The sequence below is a fragment of the Crocodylus siamensis genome, chromosome 9, assembly GCF_052110815.1.
Source record: "Crocodylus siamensis isolate JL-2025a chromosome 9, ASM5211081v1, whole genome shotgun sequence".
In the NCBI taxonomy this organism is placed as follows: domain Eukaryota; kingdom Metazoa; phylum Chordata; order Crocodylia; family Crocodylidae; genus Crocodylus; species Crocodylus siamensis.
Window position 1 is genome coordinate 49,047,276 of NC_143403.1, and position 15,381 is coordinate 49,062,656.

Sequence of the window (15,381 nt, forward strand, 5' to 3'; positions counted from 1 at the left end):
ACGTTCAGGGGAAGTCTCTTTGACCTGTCTCCCGACCCCTGCTCCCAACCACTGGCTTTTCAGTCACTGCCCCACCATTCAACTGAGTGGCTAGGGGAAGCCAGTGGCAGCCAGCAAAGTCCCCTGACTCTCCCCAAAACCAGACACTACCAGTTTTGGGAAGTGGCAACTATTCTCCTCGCCACCTGCTCCAGTAGGAGGAGGGAGCAGCTGTCCCCTGTGTCTTCTGAAAACTGGGGTGACCCCAGGCACAGAAAGACAGGGAGTCTTTCCTTTGCCCCCACTCCTCCTGATCCCCAGGAGGAGTTAACCCAAGGGAAAGCATATTAGCATTCAGCCTCCCAAGTGCAATTTAACCCTGGCTGTTGCTGTGTTATTTTTCTCCCAAAGTGGCCATTTTTTCTCCAGGAGAAAAAAAAACCTAAGCAATGTACACTTCTGGTTTCTACTGGGAGACCAGCAGTTCTCCTGAACAACTGAGCACATGTACCTGACCAGAGTAAGGCTGCTCACACTGATTTCCCCTTTGAAGTATTACTACTGCAGCTTAGTTCAAAGAGGAGGAATAATGGGCAAAAATAGGTTTCTGAGGAGAATTTAAAGGAATTTAAAAATTGACCTATGCATATAACTTTGCTACCACTAGAGACTTCGAACTTAGTATTACGACCTTACAGATACTACCCAGCTCCCAAAAATTGTATAACATCTAGAATTTTGTAACTACACTCTGTAAAAAAGATGCAGTTAAGCCATAACACACACGCTACAATCAAACTGTGATTTGATTGTATCCTCTTCCAGCTGTCTTAAGTAGCTCCTATGTGGCAAAGCCAAAGACCTGGCTTAATTGTCCCCCGGAATATTTTTATTTTGTAATGGAAATCCAAAGCTGCACAAGCAGCAGCACAGACAGTCTAAGCCTTTCCTCTTAACGAGTCTCATGTAAGGACACTTATCTAAGGAAGGAGGCATAGCTTGGACTTGGTGGTTCCTAGCTGCCAGAAAACATATGTTTGCTTCCCCTCATGATAAACTATGCCATGCACCAGCACACCAATCCCCTGGATCTGGCCTATTAACTTAGTTGTAAATCTTAAAAAAAAAAAAAAAGTCAATCTTAATATGAACAGAGCATGAAACACTGAGTATGCTTAGACACCTTTGAGTCACCTCATTATACAGGATAGTCAAGGTGTGTTTAAACTCAATACCAAACCCACATCCTAGAGTGTCACTGGTAGCTTAAATATAAACTACTGAAATTTGGCTAAAAGATCAGTTAGCATAAGCTGCTATTGGTCTTGTGGTAAATTGTACTTTTGCCCATTTTGGCATCTTTGAGGCTTTTGTAAAGAAATGCCTTGGCCAGAAAACATCAGCTAACCAGAGGAAAAATTCCTTACCATACAGCGTCGTATTTGGGGCTCCAAAAGCTTGACTAGCCAATCCCCTGTTGTCAACAAGGGCTGAATTCCATTAGACTTACCACTTCATCCCCATAATCCCCATTGAAGCGTAGCGAACTGTTGAGGTACTGGCTCTCCAAACGACTCTTCAGCTCTTGCACCTGCTTTTTCAAAGTCTCCACTTCTTGCTGATGACCAGTTTCAATCTGGCGCAGGCGCTGCTGGATAACGTCCGTGTAGACTGGCATTCCATCATCATCCAGGTGGCTCCTGGCAGGTTGGTCTGGACTGTTGGCTGTCAGTTGCCGACCACCAGGGCTCAGTACCCACTTGTGGTGCAAATTTCTCAAATGAAACTGGGCTGAACTACAGCTCGCTGTGGAGACCTGCCGGCTCAAGGAGGCTTTGCTCTTACCATCCTCTCCGTTAACACAATGTCCGTTTGCTGCAGGGTATTTCTGGGTAATACTAAACCCTGCAGGTTTCTCTGTCACCTTGTTCTCAGTTTCTGGCTCTCCATTACATACAATCTCCTCTTTACTTTCAGCTAAAGGCAAGGCACAAGGGGAAGGCATTAGGCTGTAAGTATTATTCCTGTTAGAAGTCCTGTTTACTTTTGTTCCCATTTTGTGCAGTTCTATCATACTTTCCCCTTCTGGCCTATATTCAGCAGTTTCAGAATGCTCCACAGCACTGTTGTCTATCAGATGAGGTCTGTGGCAAGGACCTTTCTGCATTAGGTCTTGCTTTCCTTCGTTTTCTGTTAAGGTTTCAGTAGAACTTTCAATATTGGATGTTCTTGCATCATGAATTGTGATGGGTAACGGAGGGCTGGGCTGTGGTGTACTACAGTGACTCTCTGTTTCCATCTGCAGCTTACTAACACCTTCTTCTATGTTGTTCTGAATATCACTACTTACAGTACTCTCTGTAACAGTCTGTAATCCTTTTACTTGAGGCAACTTCTGGATGTTGTTACTGAGATCAATATATTCAGTCTGTTGCCCTTTAAACTCAGAAGCGCCTTGTGAACCTGGATGCGGATTGGGCACTGGATTGTTCATTATTGTAGCTGGATCACTCTCAGACTTTTTATAGAAGCCATCAACATGCCCACACAGGTTTTCAGTTCTGTTCTCCTTATCCAGGACAATCTCTTCCTCCTCCTCTTCCACTTTACCTGTTGATCCCAGGGTGCCTCTCAAGAGCTCCTCCAAACCAACATCTTCTTTGGTGGCCTCCTGCAAAATGTTTTCCATCTGTCCCTCTGCCACACCAGCTGCAACTGAGAGTTCTGCTCCAACTGGAGCTCTGCATTGTTTGCTCAAGCTGTCTCCATCAAACGGATCATCCCCTGGATTGCCAAGACCGCTCAGCTCCAGGGACCTGCGATGCTCTTGCCATTTTTCGTTTAGGCTGGGATCACTACTACGTCGGTTGTTTGTAGGCACATTGCTGTCGCAGGCTGTTGTCAGATTGTCAAATGATCTTGTCTTTGGTAGCCTGTAAGGATCAGAAATAATCAGAATCAAAAGCTTGTTTTTAAAAAAATGTTTAAATACAACAGCTTGCAAGCCTCCCCATTCTGAAATCATAAGCAGCTGCTGGTCACTGCTGAATTCAGTAATGCACTAAAGCAGTTTTCAACCTGTGGTTCATGGGCTCCTAGGTGTCTGCGGGCTATGTCTAAGGGGTCTGTGGAAGGTGACTTTGATCAATCAAAAGTATGTGAATACCCACACTTATAATTTAAAGGGTCCGCACCTCCATTCAAAATCTTTTAGGGATCCATACATGAAAAAAGGTTGAAAACCACTGCACTACAGTGTTACTGAGTTCTACAGATCATCTGTGATACAAAGTTCCTCCAGTACCTTTCCTCTGGATCAATCTCTCCATCAGGAAAATTTCTTCAGTTAAGGTTCAGACAATTCCCAGGATACCCCATTTCCTAAGTATAATGCACCTGAATCACTTTATGAAATGGCTTCCTCAAAGAGAAGGGGTGCATTAGTTAAAAGACTGGTAAAAGCAGGCTGCAGAAAAAATTGCAAGGCAGCCACAAGTGAAATATCCCATGGCATTCTGATCTCCATAGTACATATGCAGTCCACCGAAACAGAAGAACTAGCACAACGGCCAAGGATACTACCTGGGATGCTCCAGCACTATGCAGTATGTCGAACTTTGTTCTATTTGCTAATTTACTGCAAAATCTCTTCTGGGCTCTAATGTGTTTGCTGCACAACAACTCATGAAGCTAACAACGTTTTAAATTGAGAACAACTACACAGAGATTATCTGCTAGCCAACTTAACAGCCCCAGTGTTAGACAACAGGAAAAACACTTCCCTCCCACAAGTGCTCCTCTCCCTAAATGCCACAACATTCTCTGTTGATCTTACTTCACAAGACTGGATTTCTGGGCTCTAGGCTCACCTGCCCAGAGGCTGATCTTCAGGGCTGGAGCCTGGAACAGGATAAGGGGCACAAGTATCATCAGCAGGGGTTGAAGGGGAAGAACATGGCAGGTAAACAGCATTCCAGAGCATTAAATTACGCACATGGCACACAGGATACAGCACCTAAAATGAGAAAATGTGCATATTTAAGCATGGTAACTTGTCTTATTCTGAGATCATAAGGAGTTACTTTAATCTGATTTTGCTGCTCTAACTTCAATATTTATGTTTACAGCCCAAAAGCCCCTATTAGATCCCTAGGTACTTCTGGAATCCAAGTCATGTGAGAATTTTAAATAATTTACACCTGGCTGTAAAGCTGTTTCCTTTTCTTCAGATGTAGGAATTTTGGCATAACACTTCTGGCCTGTGTCTTTTCATGAATTTCTTTCTGGAATGTGTTGGAAGCTACAACTTTATTCCTGAGCATAGAAACACCGACTGGAAGGGGCCTCCCAGACCCCACAGCACTCAGTTGAAAAAATGAATCCTACATTATGCCATGGGAAAGAAGCAGAGGAGACAAGGACACTGCCAGTGCCTGCCACCATTATTATATTGTCAAATGACTGTAGAAAGAGGACTGTGCCCTCTACTCCAGAGGAAGGCAAATCTTCACAAGTCTGACTTGGGTAAAAATTCCTTCCTACCCTAGCTCTAGTGACCAATGTCACCTCAACTGCCTGAGCAAGACTCTCCAGGTAAGTTCCTGAGGTTTAAAAGTATTGGTAAGAAACTGGGGGAGAAGGATGAGAGTGATTCATAAATTGTTCGTGCCAGAAGTAAATATAAAACCAGAAAAAAACTATGGCAAAAATGTGCTACTGAGAAAAGTACAGCAAGAAATGGCAAGATAATAAGCTACTACATTACCGCCATGATAAACAACTAAAGAATACAGCAGCTCATTTTCTAGGGGATTTTTCTTGCAGAAAATCATAGCCTTACAGGGTTGGGAGGGACCTCAAGGGTCATCTAGTCCAAACCTACACAAATGTCGGATGTTCTGTTCCTAAACCATCCCTATCAAATACTTTTCTAGCTTTGTTGTAAAAAGCTCCAATGAAAGAGATTCCACAATTTCCCTGGAGAGGTTGTTTCACCATTCTACAGTTCTGACAGCAAGGAATTTTTTTTCTGAGATTTAATTTCTGTCTGCTTTGCTACAGTTTAAGCCCACTGCTGCAAGCCCTGTCTTCTGTGGCAAAGGAGACCAGTTGTATCTCTCCCTTCTTTATGGCAGCTTTTCAAGTAGCTGAAGACTGATAACATGCCCCCACAACTCCTTAATCTCCTCCTCACCAAATTAAACACCCCTAATTCTTTCATCCCTTCTTTGCGCAGCATGCATTCTTAACTCATTTAATGGAGTTAAAGCTCCTCAGTTTATGGCTATCTGTTAATGGCTCGTGTGGATGCATCCACTGACTATTTTATAATTTGCTTTAGTAACCTCTCAGGTATTGAAGTCAAGGCGACAGGTCTATAATTCACCAGACTGGTCTTTTCCCCATTTTTAAAGACTCGTATTATATTGGTTTTCTCCCAGTCTCTGGAACTTTGCCTGTCTCCCAGGGCTTTATTATTGGCAAATATTATTGCCAATGCCTCTGAGATTTCTACAGCCACTTTCTTCAAGACTCAGGGCACCAGAGGGGAAAACTAGTAGTAGTGGCCACAAACTCCTGGAAGACCAATTCAGCTCAACATTAGGAAAAACTTCTTCACAGTCAGGGTGTCCAGACTGTGGAATAAGCTCCCTCCAGAGGTGGTGCAATCACCTACCCTGGAAATCTTTAAGAGGAGACTAGAGTCACCTTGCTGGAGTCACCTGACCCCCAGTTATCTTTCCTGCTTGGTGCAGGGGGGCTGGACCCGATGATCTTCCAAGGTCCCTTCCGGCCTTACCACCTATGAAACTCTGCCAGGGCCTGACAAAAAAAATCATTCAAATTTATTTAAAACTCTCTGAGGCACTCTTTAGTTATTATGAGTCTCAATGCTAGGAAAGAGGGTACCTCCCATCTGTGCTCCATGATCTGCACTGGTTTTATTTTTATTCTGGGTACAGTTGAGTTGTTAGTTACCTCAGAGACTTCTTCTTCATTGGGCATGTCTACAGAAGATGCTAAATGTGCAGTAGACTAATTCTACTGAGTATTAGCACATCATAGCAAAAGCCATGCTAATGCGCAGTAGAATTAGTCAACTGCACATCAGCGTCACTAAAAAGGCATGTGTTGATGTTACTGCACAGTATCGCTGGTTACTGTACATTGGGTGCGTCTACACCTGATGCAATATTGCCGTAGCAGCCACGGGCTATCGTGGCAACCTTGTAGCAACCACACACTGTCCACAGGCAAAAACCATGATGCCACCACTACACCGCCATAGCAACACGCTCCCTCGCTACAGCATGTTTCTAGGGCAATGTAACAACTAAAAATAACTGTGTGCTGCTGGCATGGTGCAGTATGGGCTGTTAGTAAGTTGTCATTTAGCACTTCCAAAAAGAAGTACTAAATGATGGCACAGCAACAATGGCACCATAGGGGTACATGTAGATATGTCCATTAAGTTTGTACCTGTTATTACAGGTACAAAACTTAATGCACCATAGCTATAGCACATTAATACATGCATAGACATGCCCAATATGTTTGATACCATGTCACTTGAGTTCATCTACACCTCTTCAACTAATAATCTCTTGGTACATGCTCTAATTCGGCAAAGATGAACTTGACTTCAATAGGACTACTCAGTTGTGAAAAATGAAGAATGTGCTCAAGCACTTTTCTGAATGGGTCGATTAATCGTGAAAGTGATAGAGACAGTAAAGGCAGACTTCTGTTCCCTTTACACATCTAAACAACAGTTTTCTAGCAGTGTAAATGATGTTCTTGGCACTTAAACATAGATTGCAATTTTATTACCTTTACGTTGCAGGTGCATAAGCAAACTATGTAGACTGGGCAAGCACGATGGGTTATGCATATGTGGCTATGTACATGTATCCAGTTTGGTCACATAAGCATGTCTACAGTGTGAAAATATAGCCAGCTAGAAACTCATAACTACTATGTGGCAGATAATGCAAGATATCTATTACTGGGTGGTAGATGTCGCAAATTTACTCATGTTTTAGTTCAGTAACTGAATCCTAAAGGAGGTGTGAAGCATCCATCTGATCTCTCAGCGTAGGACACAAACCACTCCAACACAGGCTTAATGTTATACAATACTCTCTTTAGCTCTCTGTTGAAGCTGGCCTATTAGGCAGCCAGGAGAGGAAGATATGAGGAGCCAGGAATGGGAAAGGTATAGGGTGTGTGGCTTAGCAAGGTGGATGCTGCTCTGGAAAGGAAGGGCACCATCTAGGCTCTACCTTGGACTCTTGCTTCTGCACTGCTCTCCATTCTTTCTAGTCAACATTATTTAAAGACAATGGACAGTAGCTCAGATTGAAAAGGAGCACTGAAGGTGCTGAGTAGAAAATACCTGGGCTGTGGCTACAGCACTATGGTAGGAATTCAGAAAGGTACAGGTTCTAAAACCTCTTGATGAAGGGAGCTTAGAACCCTAGTCTTCCACTTTGTGTGCAAGTGCCTTAACCAGCGACTATCACTATGATATGAGAAGGCCCTCCTCCCCTGCCAGGTCGCAGGTACATGCATAGCTGTGTACTTGCCTGGCTACTATGTAGCTAAATGCTCATGCCTAGTGTATGCATACTTTTGTGCCTATAATGCAGGGGGAACAATTGCAACCCATGTCTAAGTGCCAAAAATGCTACTTACATGGAGCATTGCCATTTAAGTGTACAAAGAGAAAGAGACTTCTACCCTAAGCTTTCAACAAGCTTTTAGCCTGGTAGGCTTTTTGCTTAATATTAAGGAATACTTACCATTTATCATATAAAACCTCCTGCCTCTCTGGTGAGCGTTTCATTTAAATCCTTTCACTTACAATTTAGAAAAATCTTTATCGCCTCTAGCGTGGTTCTATTTGTTCTGTATCTTTTGTCAGAGCATCATATGTAAACTGTTGCTTAAAAAAGCTTATGTTTCTTTGAATTAGTCAGTCTATAAAATGTCACTCTGGCCTGCCTCCTGCCTGATTTCAGACTAACATAGCTAACTACCTTTCTCTGCTCTCTAGTCTCTGTGGTGACACACACGCGTGCATGACAACTGTTTCTCTCCACCTCAGAGCCTAAAAAAGGAAAGCTATTTTGAAGGTCTGAATACAGTGAGTGATACAGACATTTTAAAAGGCTTCCATCACATTTTTTTGTTTCGATTTAAGACACACTTTTGACAAAAATTTTTAGGAGACTGAATTATTCTGTGAAACTCTGCCACTGTAAAACTATGATTGAGAGCTCCTGGAAGCCACATCCAATCAAATATAAAACTATTTTCCATTACAAGGAATAGTGAAAAGTATTCAGTTACAGATAGTATATATCCAGCACAGGGGTATTATTGTGGCTATATCTGATATATCCCAATGGTCAGCTAAAGACAATGTAATGTGGCTTTTTTGGGTGTGTGGGAATGCATGGTATGGTAGGGGTTAAATTAAGGTTATTCATACATAAGCATGTTCTATAGCACTTCCCATCAGATAAGCTGAGGCCGTTCCAGCAGATAAACAATGGTGTCTTAGGCAATACATTAGACAGAGACTCCCCCACATATGATGTAAAATGAATGATACATACAGATTCTGACTGGGAGGAGTAAAGCAGGTTTTTGAAGGCTTTGTTTGCTGCCCGCAGCAGAGACCAAACAGAACAAGTCCGTTCCTGAGTGTGTTTTTCTCCTCTCTCCTTCGCATTGTTGCACAGGAATGTACCAAAGAGGCAAGAATAGGTGTGCTGCACCAATTTGACCTGTATAGACCAATACAGATAGAGTCACATGGCAGCAGACGTGGTGTGTATGAAAGATTCACTTTCATGCTTAAGAAGCATTTAATTTTTCATTCATATAAGACTATGCACACAAAGCCTTTTGTGAAGGATATTAGATAAATATATTTAGCATTTCTGCATGCCTTCTCAGAAAGCTAATTACAAGACAGTAAAAGCATAATGGGTTCTTCCTCCATTTGGGCCTTCATATACAAATTGCATGGTTTGAGATATCGCTCACCAGGTCTAGATGGTAGTTTGTTCATATAGTAGCCCCAACCTAGAAAACCGCTTAAACATGGGTTTAGAATTAAGCATAAGAATAGTTCCAATTATTTTCAACAGGACTGTTCATGTATTAAAGTTAAACATGTTTAGATGTTTTACAGAGTTAGGCAATTTAGCCCTAAGAGGAGTAAGATGCAGAATCAATCACTCCAGGGATCAGTGAAATACTACAGGACCCTTTTTGACTGCCAATTCCTATCCAAGAATACAGCTAGTGACTGACAATTTCCACATGACCTGCCTAATAATCCAACTACTTCCAGACACCTATGGTCTGGAATCTATGGCTAGTGGGAAAACCACTGTCCATACTGTTTGAGAGAAATCAAAATGTTTCCCTCTGAAGCTGACTGCAGCCACAGGAAATTTAAAAGATAAAACTGGGGTTGACAGGGAGAGCAGGATGTTTCCCATAGTATGCTACTAGTGCAGTGTTGTTGCTCTTGGGCCCAAAACTGAGGGACACTATTCTAGATGTGTGAATCCCTCTCTTGTTGCTAGTTTCCACCCCAAGTCTTGCTGGGAAGGGCAGCATATAAATCAAATAAATATATAAATATAGTTTCAGCAGAGAAGCCAAAAACTGATCGAGGATAAAAGTTTATTCCCTCCTTGCTCTTAGAGGGGTCCCCTCCACCTCAGGGTGGAAAACCATAAGCAAAGAAGTACCTGGAAAGTTTACATTGCTACTACTTATTCTGTCCGTGTTCTGTGGATATGGGAAACCAGGATACTTATTTCAACACTTCTTACCTGAATTACATTCACATGATTTCTTTATTTATTTGAAGTTTAAAGAAAGCCCTTAAAACCCAACCCTCCTATAGGAGTGAACGGCTCTCAAATATCATGAGGTATACAAGTGTTTTTGTTTGCCATATAAGATTTGACAATTTTCACATCTGCTTATCAAACAGTAACATGAAATAAGATGGATGGGAAAATCAGAAACCCCTTGGGGCTTTTCAGTGTGTTAGCTCTATCAGTTTGTCCATAAGTATTCTATAAAACAGCAATCTCACAAGCCACAACTCACAAGGAATGCTTCGTTAAACTCGAAAGAGCAAGGAAACTGCCTCTGGAGCTGATGGACGCAGTCCAACCACTGTAAAAACACCGGGCAGCGTTCATTTAGGTCATCCGAATTCTCACCATGGCCACAGCGATCTGCAAACTTGTGGCCAAAATCAAGCCACTCCATTTCCACTAGCACCTGGAAGCCCTGCAGAAAACCAAGTACAGAGGAAGGCCTTTCAATTTTTTCTCTTAGTCCAAATGTAACACCTTTTCAGGACACAAGATCAGACTTCTTATGGGAAACAATGCTACCTTTGTGTCCTTAGTATGAGAGATTTCATTTCAAAGTTAACTGTGTTTTCTTTCAAACTACTTTTCTTTTAAATTCCCTATACAGCTATCCTACCATATCACCCAGCGGCGTCCATCTATTGCAGCTAAACACTTTAGCACTTTTTCTAATACAGAAATACAAAAAGCCACTCATTTTTAGACTTCTACATTAATCCCAAACTCATATTCCCTCCCATGCACCAACTGGTGGTTTACAAACCTCAATGGTCCGGTAATATGGATCCAGCAGCAATTTGGCCAGTGCCACTATCTGAGGTGTTCGATCCCAGCCATCTGAACAGTGCACCAAGACAGGCCTCTGATCTCTGTCCACAGCATGTACTACCAATAGAGCAGATTTCAGAAGCACAGACAAGTGCTGCAGCCATTTAGTACTTTCCAGTGCTGACAGCCAACTAGAAAAAATGCACAGAGAAGAGTTTTTGCTCCTTTTATGTCTCCTAATGTAAAGCTTTGGATTTACCAAATCAAAGAGTAATTATAATTAAGTTCATTTTATAATAAACTAAACTGTGAGTAGTTCCCTTGAGTGTACTTTTCACTTAAGTCATTCTGTTAATGTTCTTATGAATTTACAAGAAATAAAGGCATCCAGCCTACTTAATGAATACGAAAGACTAATAGCAGAAAATTCAATATCAGGAAAAAGAAGAGTGGGATGCTCTGCTGTTCTGGGGAAGTCCCAAGTTCAAAAAACTTCCTCAAGTATGGCTCTGAGTTATTGGACATCATTTACCCCGAAGGAAATGGTAAGCTCTTTCTTCACAATTAGGTACTATGCAGATGGAAAGTTTATGAAGAGGCACTAGTGCCTTTCAAGGAATAATGATACTGCTAGGCATTGCTGGACAGAAGATAGCATCTTGATGAACTGGTGAGACTGGTGCTTGGAAGCCAATAATACATGCTGGTATTAAAAGCAAAGGTACAGTTTTGACCTTTCTCATTTTTTATACCAACTTCAGAGCTAATGAGTTAGGAACTTCCTTTTGCTTGTACCCCATCAAATGAAAAATGTAATTGCAATATATTTATACAGAGAGGGCTGTGGAAGAACAGACACCTGCCTGATTTAGGTTAGAAAACAGCAGAACAAGAATAAGCACAGAAGTACAATTAACAGAGAGAAAAAACTAAATGTCCGCTTACTTTCCTGGGTCTGGCATCTGTGTGCAGAGCAAACGCAATGACTGAAAGCTTTTCCGGATAGAATGGATATTTGCCATTCCCATGAACACCACCTCACAGTTTGGATAATATTCTGTAGGGAGTTGTTAAAAAAAAAAAAAAGAGGACTTAAAAACATGGGGATTAAATTGAAAGGGAAGCTTTTCTTTAAAGCAAAGCACTACAGCTCTGTTCTGATGAAACAGAATCTACTATGGAGAATATCTAGCACCTGGGCTTTATCAATTATTTTGGAAATCACAATGGAAAAGTGGAGGAAGAAAAAGGAGGCAATATGAAGATTTCTCCACTGACAGAGACCGAAGTCATTGGGCAGATTTACAGTAGGCCTGTGTGAGGCTTTGGTCCCTGATTTGATCTGGCAGAGATTCGGCCTAATCCAAATTGAATAAGAGGACCCTTTAATCTCTCCAAATTGAATCGGAACCCTCTGAATCAATTCGGAGAGATCTGGAAAGGTTTTGCAATTCAAACATAGAGACAGCTTTAAACGTTTTTTCTACATACTTCTAGGTAGCAGGGGCTTGTGAATGCTGTGATGCTGGGCCACATGGAGTGTCCCACAGAAGCGCAGGAGGCTCCCCAGTGCGCTCCGCAGCAGACCTGGAAGAGGAGCAGAAGCGCTTCTGGTCCACTTCTGGGTCCATCACGAAGCACACTGGGGGCCCCCCCACCCTGTGTCCTCCCAGCTTGGCGACTGGTGCCTCCTGGGTCGGAGTGGGGGGGAGGGGCACCCGGGATCCCCTTGTGGCTGATCACTGAGCCAGGGAGTCGTGGGGGGCCCCCCCAGCATGCTCCCCAGCAGACCCAGAAGTGGACCAGAATTACTTCTGGTCCACTTCCAGGTTCACGGTGGAGGCCCTCCTGCACTCACGTGGGATGCTCCATGAGCCCCAGTATTGCAGCAATCATAAGCCGCACTTATTACCTCAAGGTATGTAGAAAAAACTTTTAAAACCGTATCTATGTCCAAATCAGCATCAAATCTTCAGATTTGGATTTAGCTGAATTGAATCAGGGACAGTGATCTGAATCAACGAACTGAATCACTGTCCCTGATTCGAGGCAAATCCGAATCGAACAGGGCCCGCTTTGCATATCCCTAATTTACCGAGCTTCTTTGCTCTCTGCTGAAGGGGATATATGGAACAATGGGTTAAAGCATTATCCTTCACCTCTACAGAACTTGTTTTACAACTGGCGCAAATCATAAGTGAAAATGAGTCTGGATCTTAATTCAGACCCCAGCGGAATACAGCTAGCATTAATTTTGGCACAGCTGGCATCCTCTGTTTAGGAGAGGGACAGGCTAGCAGCATTAGGAAAGAGATGTACTGACAAAGGGTTTTTATTATTTTTTCCTGCTGTCCTATTTTACACTACAAGAAGCAGTGCACTGGCAGCTTCCCATGGGGACAGGGATATTACAATGCTAGGGATTATGTAAAACTCTAAAAGGACTGGGAAATGTGCAAGTTTACTGTCAGTTCATGAGTGTCCTGACACAACTAAAGATGGTTTTTTTAATTTACCTCTTAGAAATGCCAAAGAAGTTATTACTTTACTGTCTCTACTGAGTACTACCTCCCTGAATGAACTAACAAATGTTACATAGACAAAAAATATTCAGGACTACACTATGCACAGAATTGAAGGGAATACTGGTGCAGTTCCAGACAAACCTATAGTGGGCAAAATGTTTACTTTAGTCTGTTCCAAGATTACCCCTTTCACATAACCCTCCCCAGGTTAATCTTGCCTCTCTACTGTCAATTCATATCACACATTAACTATGCATCTGACCAAATGATTACATAAACTACTTTACATGAAATACAACTTGCGTCCCAAGGAAGTAGACCATAAATATCAGATAGCCAATTCTGTGAGACAGGGATGAGGCCTACTAGTATGGCCTCTTTCTCAGACCACATATACACTGGACACAGAGAGGAGGCACTTTAACAGAAGTTTCCAACTTTGTGCTTGCCTCAGTGGTCATGTAACTTGAATTCCACAGCTGCGTGAGATCAAAGCCAAGGCAACTTGGTTCTAGCTGCAAAACAGTGATGACTGTATGTAACTTTTTGGCAGTATTCCCATTTACTGTGTTACAAACTGATGATACAGGTCCAAATATGTCAAAGGGGTTTAAATTATTGCCCTGAAAATAAACAACATTGTCTGCACGTTCTGGGTTTTTCATGGTAAAGCTCTGGGACAAGATTGTACCATTTAGCTGATGTTCCAGACTGGGAATGGTGCAAAGCTGTAGTGCTCCAGGGGAACTCCAAGAGGCAAGATCTTCCCCTCCCTACCAACTTCTCTGAGGGACAGGGGAAGTGCACAGGATGAACCATTTTTTTGGAACGTGCTCTTCATACACCCCACCAGGCATGATCAGCTCCAAAAATGATGAAGAAGGCTCCATGTCTTTCTAGCCCTCTTTGGAATGGACTGAACCATATGAATAAATGTGGGAACAGTCCTCAGCCCTTGTATAGAGTAGGGAAGAAGGCACTTTTTCTTCCCATCCTTATGACCAATCCTTATTACACCTGCTCACACTGAAGTGCAACTTACATGTCCATGTGTAGCCACATAAAGGCCTTTTCTGGCACTTACAGAGAGCTTAGATTCTTGTTCTACCTCAGCAGCCACACTCACCTTGGGCTTGCCTCCTGAAAACGTTTCGAACACTCAACAACAGCTGTGTATTCTCTATGGCAGTTTAAGAAGTCTAGATTGGTAGGCAACTGTGTACAGCTCTCCAAATGTGTGGCTGGAGAAAAAACATGCCTAGTGGCTGTTTCACACTTGAGGAACTTAAAGTTAAATTGCTACAATGCATTGCTCTTTTCCATTTTGAAAATTAACTCCCTTAATAACAAGTTCCCTTACTTTTTAGACAGGTATCTGAACAGTTTTGCTCCCTATCTCACCACTGGTCACTATGTTCCACAGTGCTGCTATTTTGGAAAAGACCTCAGAAGGTTATTATAGATATATTACCAAAATAACGTTGCCTTTCTTTCTTAATTTTTTTATTTTATTCTGCAAACAGGAACTTAGGTAGGATGTATTCCTATCTGCAAATGACCATGAAATATCTTTTTGCCCACATTACCTACAAAATGGTAATGGTTACAAAAACTATGGCCCTCAGTAATCCCACAAATGAAATATGAATTAATATTTTAATTACCTTGTATCTGTGAGTTGTTCTAGAAATACTCAGAGAAGCACTTCTTTGCAAGGATTGCAAAAAGGCTTCCTTATGTATAACAATTTCTGGAATATTACCCAGTGGGCACATCTACACGTGTGCCCAACTAGCATTAGCAAGTACTAAATGACTGTGCAGTAACTGCTGTTATTGCACAGTCCCGGCAGTGTACAGGTCATTTCCAACCCTACTGTGCACCAGTATCAGTGTCACAGTTTGTGCCCGCTGACACTGAGTCCCTGGAGCAACAAGTTACGTTGCTGGCAGTGTGAGGCATAAGCTTTTCTAAGCAACTGTTTACGGCAAGGTAGCATGTCATATAGATGTGCCCAGTAGAATGTAATGACTTTTGTTCTTGCACTTTTAATAGACCACACTAATCTCTCTTAAGCATGTTGCTATATTGCATTTAAGTTTCTATATTTGATTCAGGGAGGAAAGGTTTCCTAAAATCTGTAGTTCAATGTTAATTATATATTGTTACTGATTAGTCTTATCCTTCAAAGAACAGAATCT

At 42.2% G+C, this 15,381-nt stretch overlaps 1 protein-coding gene across 9 annotated transcripts in view; it reads right to left on the reverse strand.

Annotated features, from left to right (window-relative positions):
* Window positions 1-15,381, reverse strand: part of MTMR3 (myotubularin related protein 3) — a 191,318-nt gene that overhangs the window by 21,085 nt on the left and 154,852 nt on the right. For all 9 annotated transcript variants that reach the window (XM_090062190.1, XM_090062189.1, XM_090062186.1 and 6 more), the window contains 6 exons: window positions 11,601-11,712; window positions 10,651-10,846; window positions 10,117-10,302; window positions 8,601-8,771; window positions 3,849-3,994; window positions 1,490-2,912 (listed from right to left, as the gene is read on the reverse strand). In XM_090062190.1, the coding sequence (XP_089918316.1) occupies window positions 1,490-2,912; window positions 3,849-3,994; window positions 8,601-8,771; window positions 10,117-10,302; window positions 10,651-10,846; window positions 11,601-11,712 (2,234 nt within the window). The remainder of the gene's footprint in view (window positions 1-1,489; window positions 2,913-3,848; window positions 3,995-8,600; window positions 8,772-10,116; window positions 10,303-10,650; window positions 10,847-11,600; window positions 11,713-15,381) is intronic.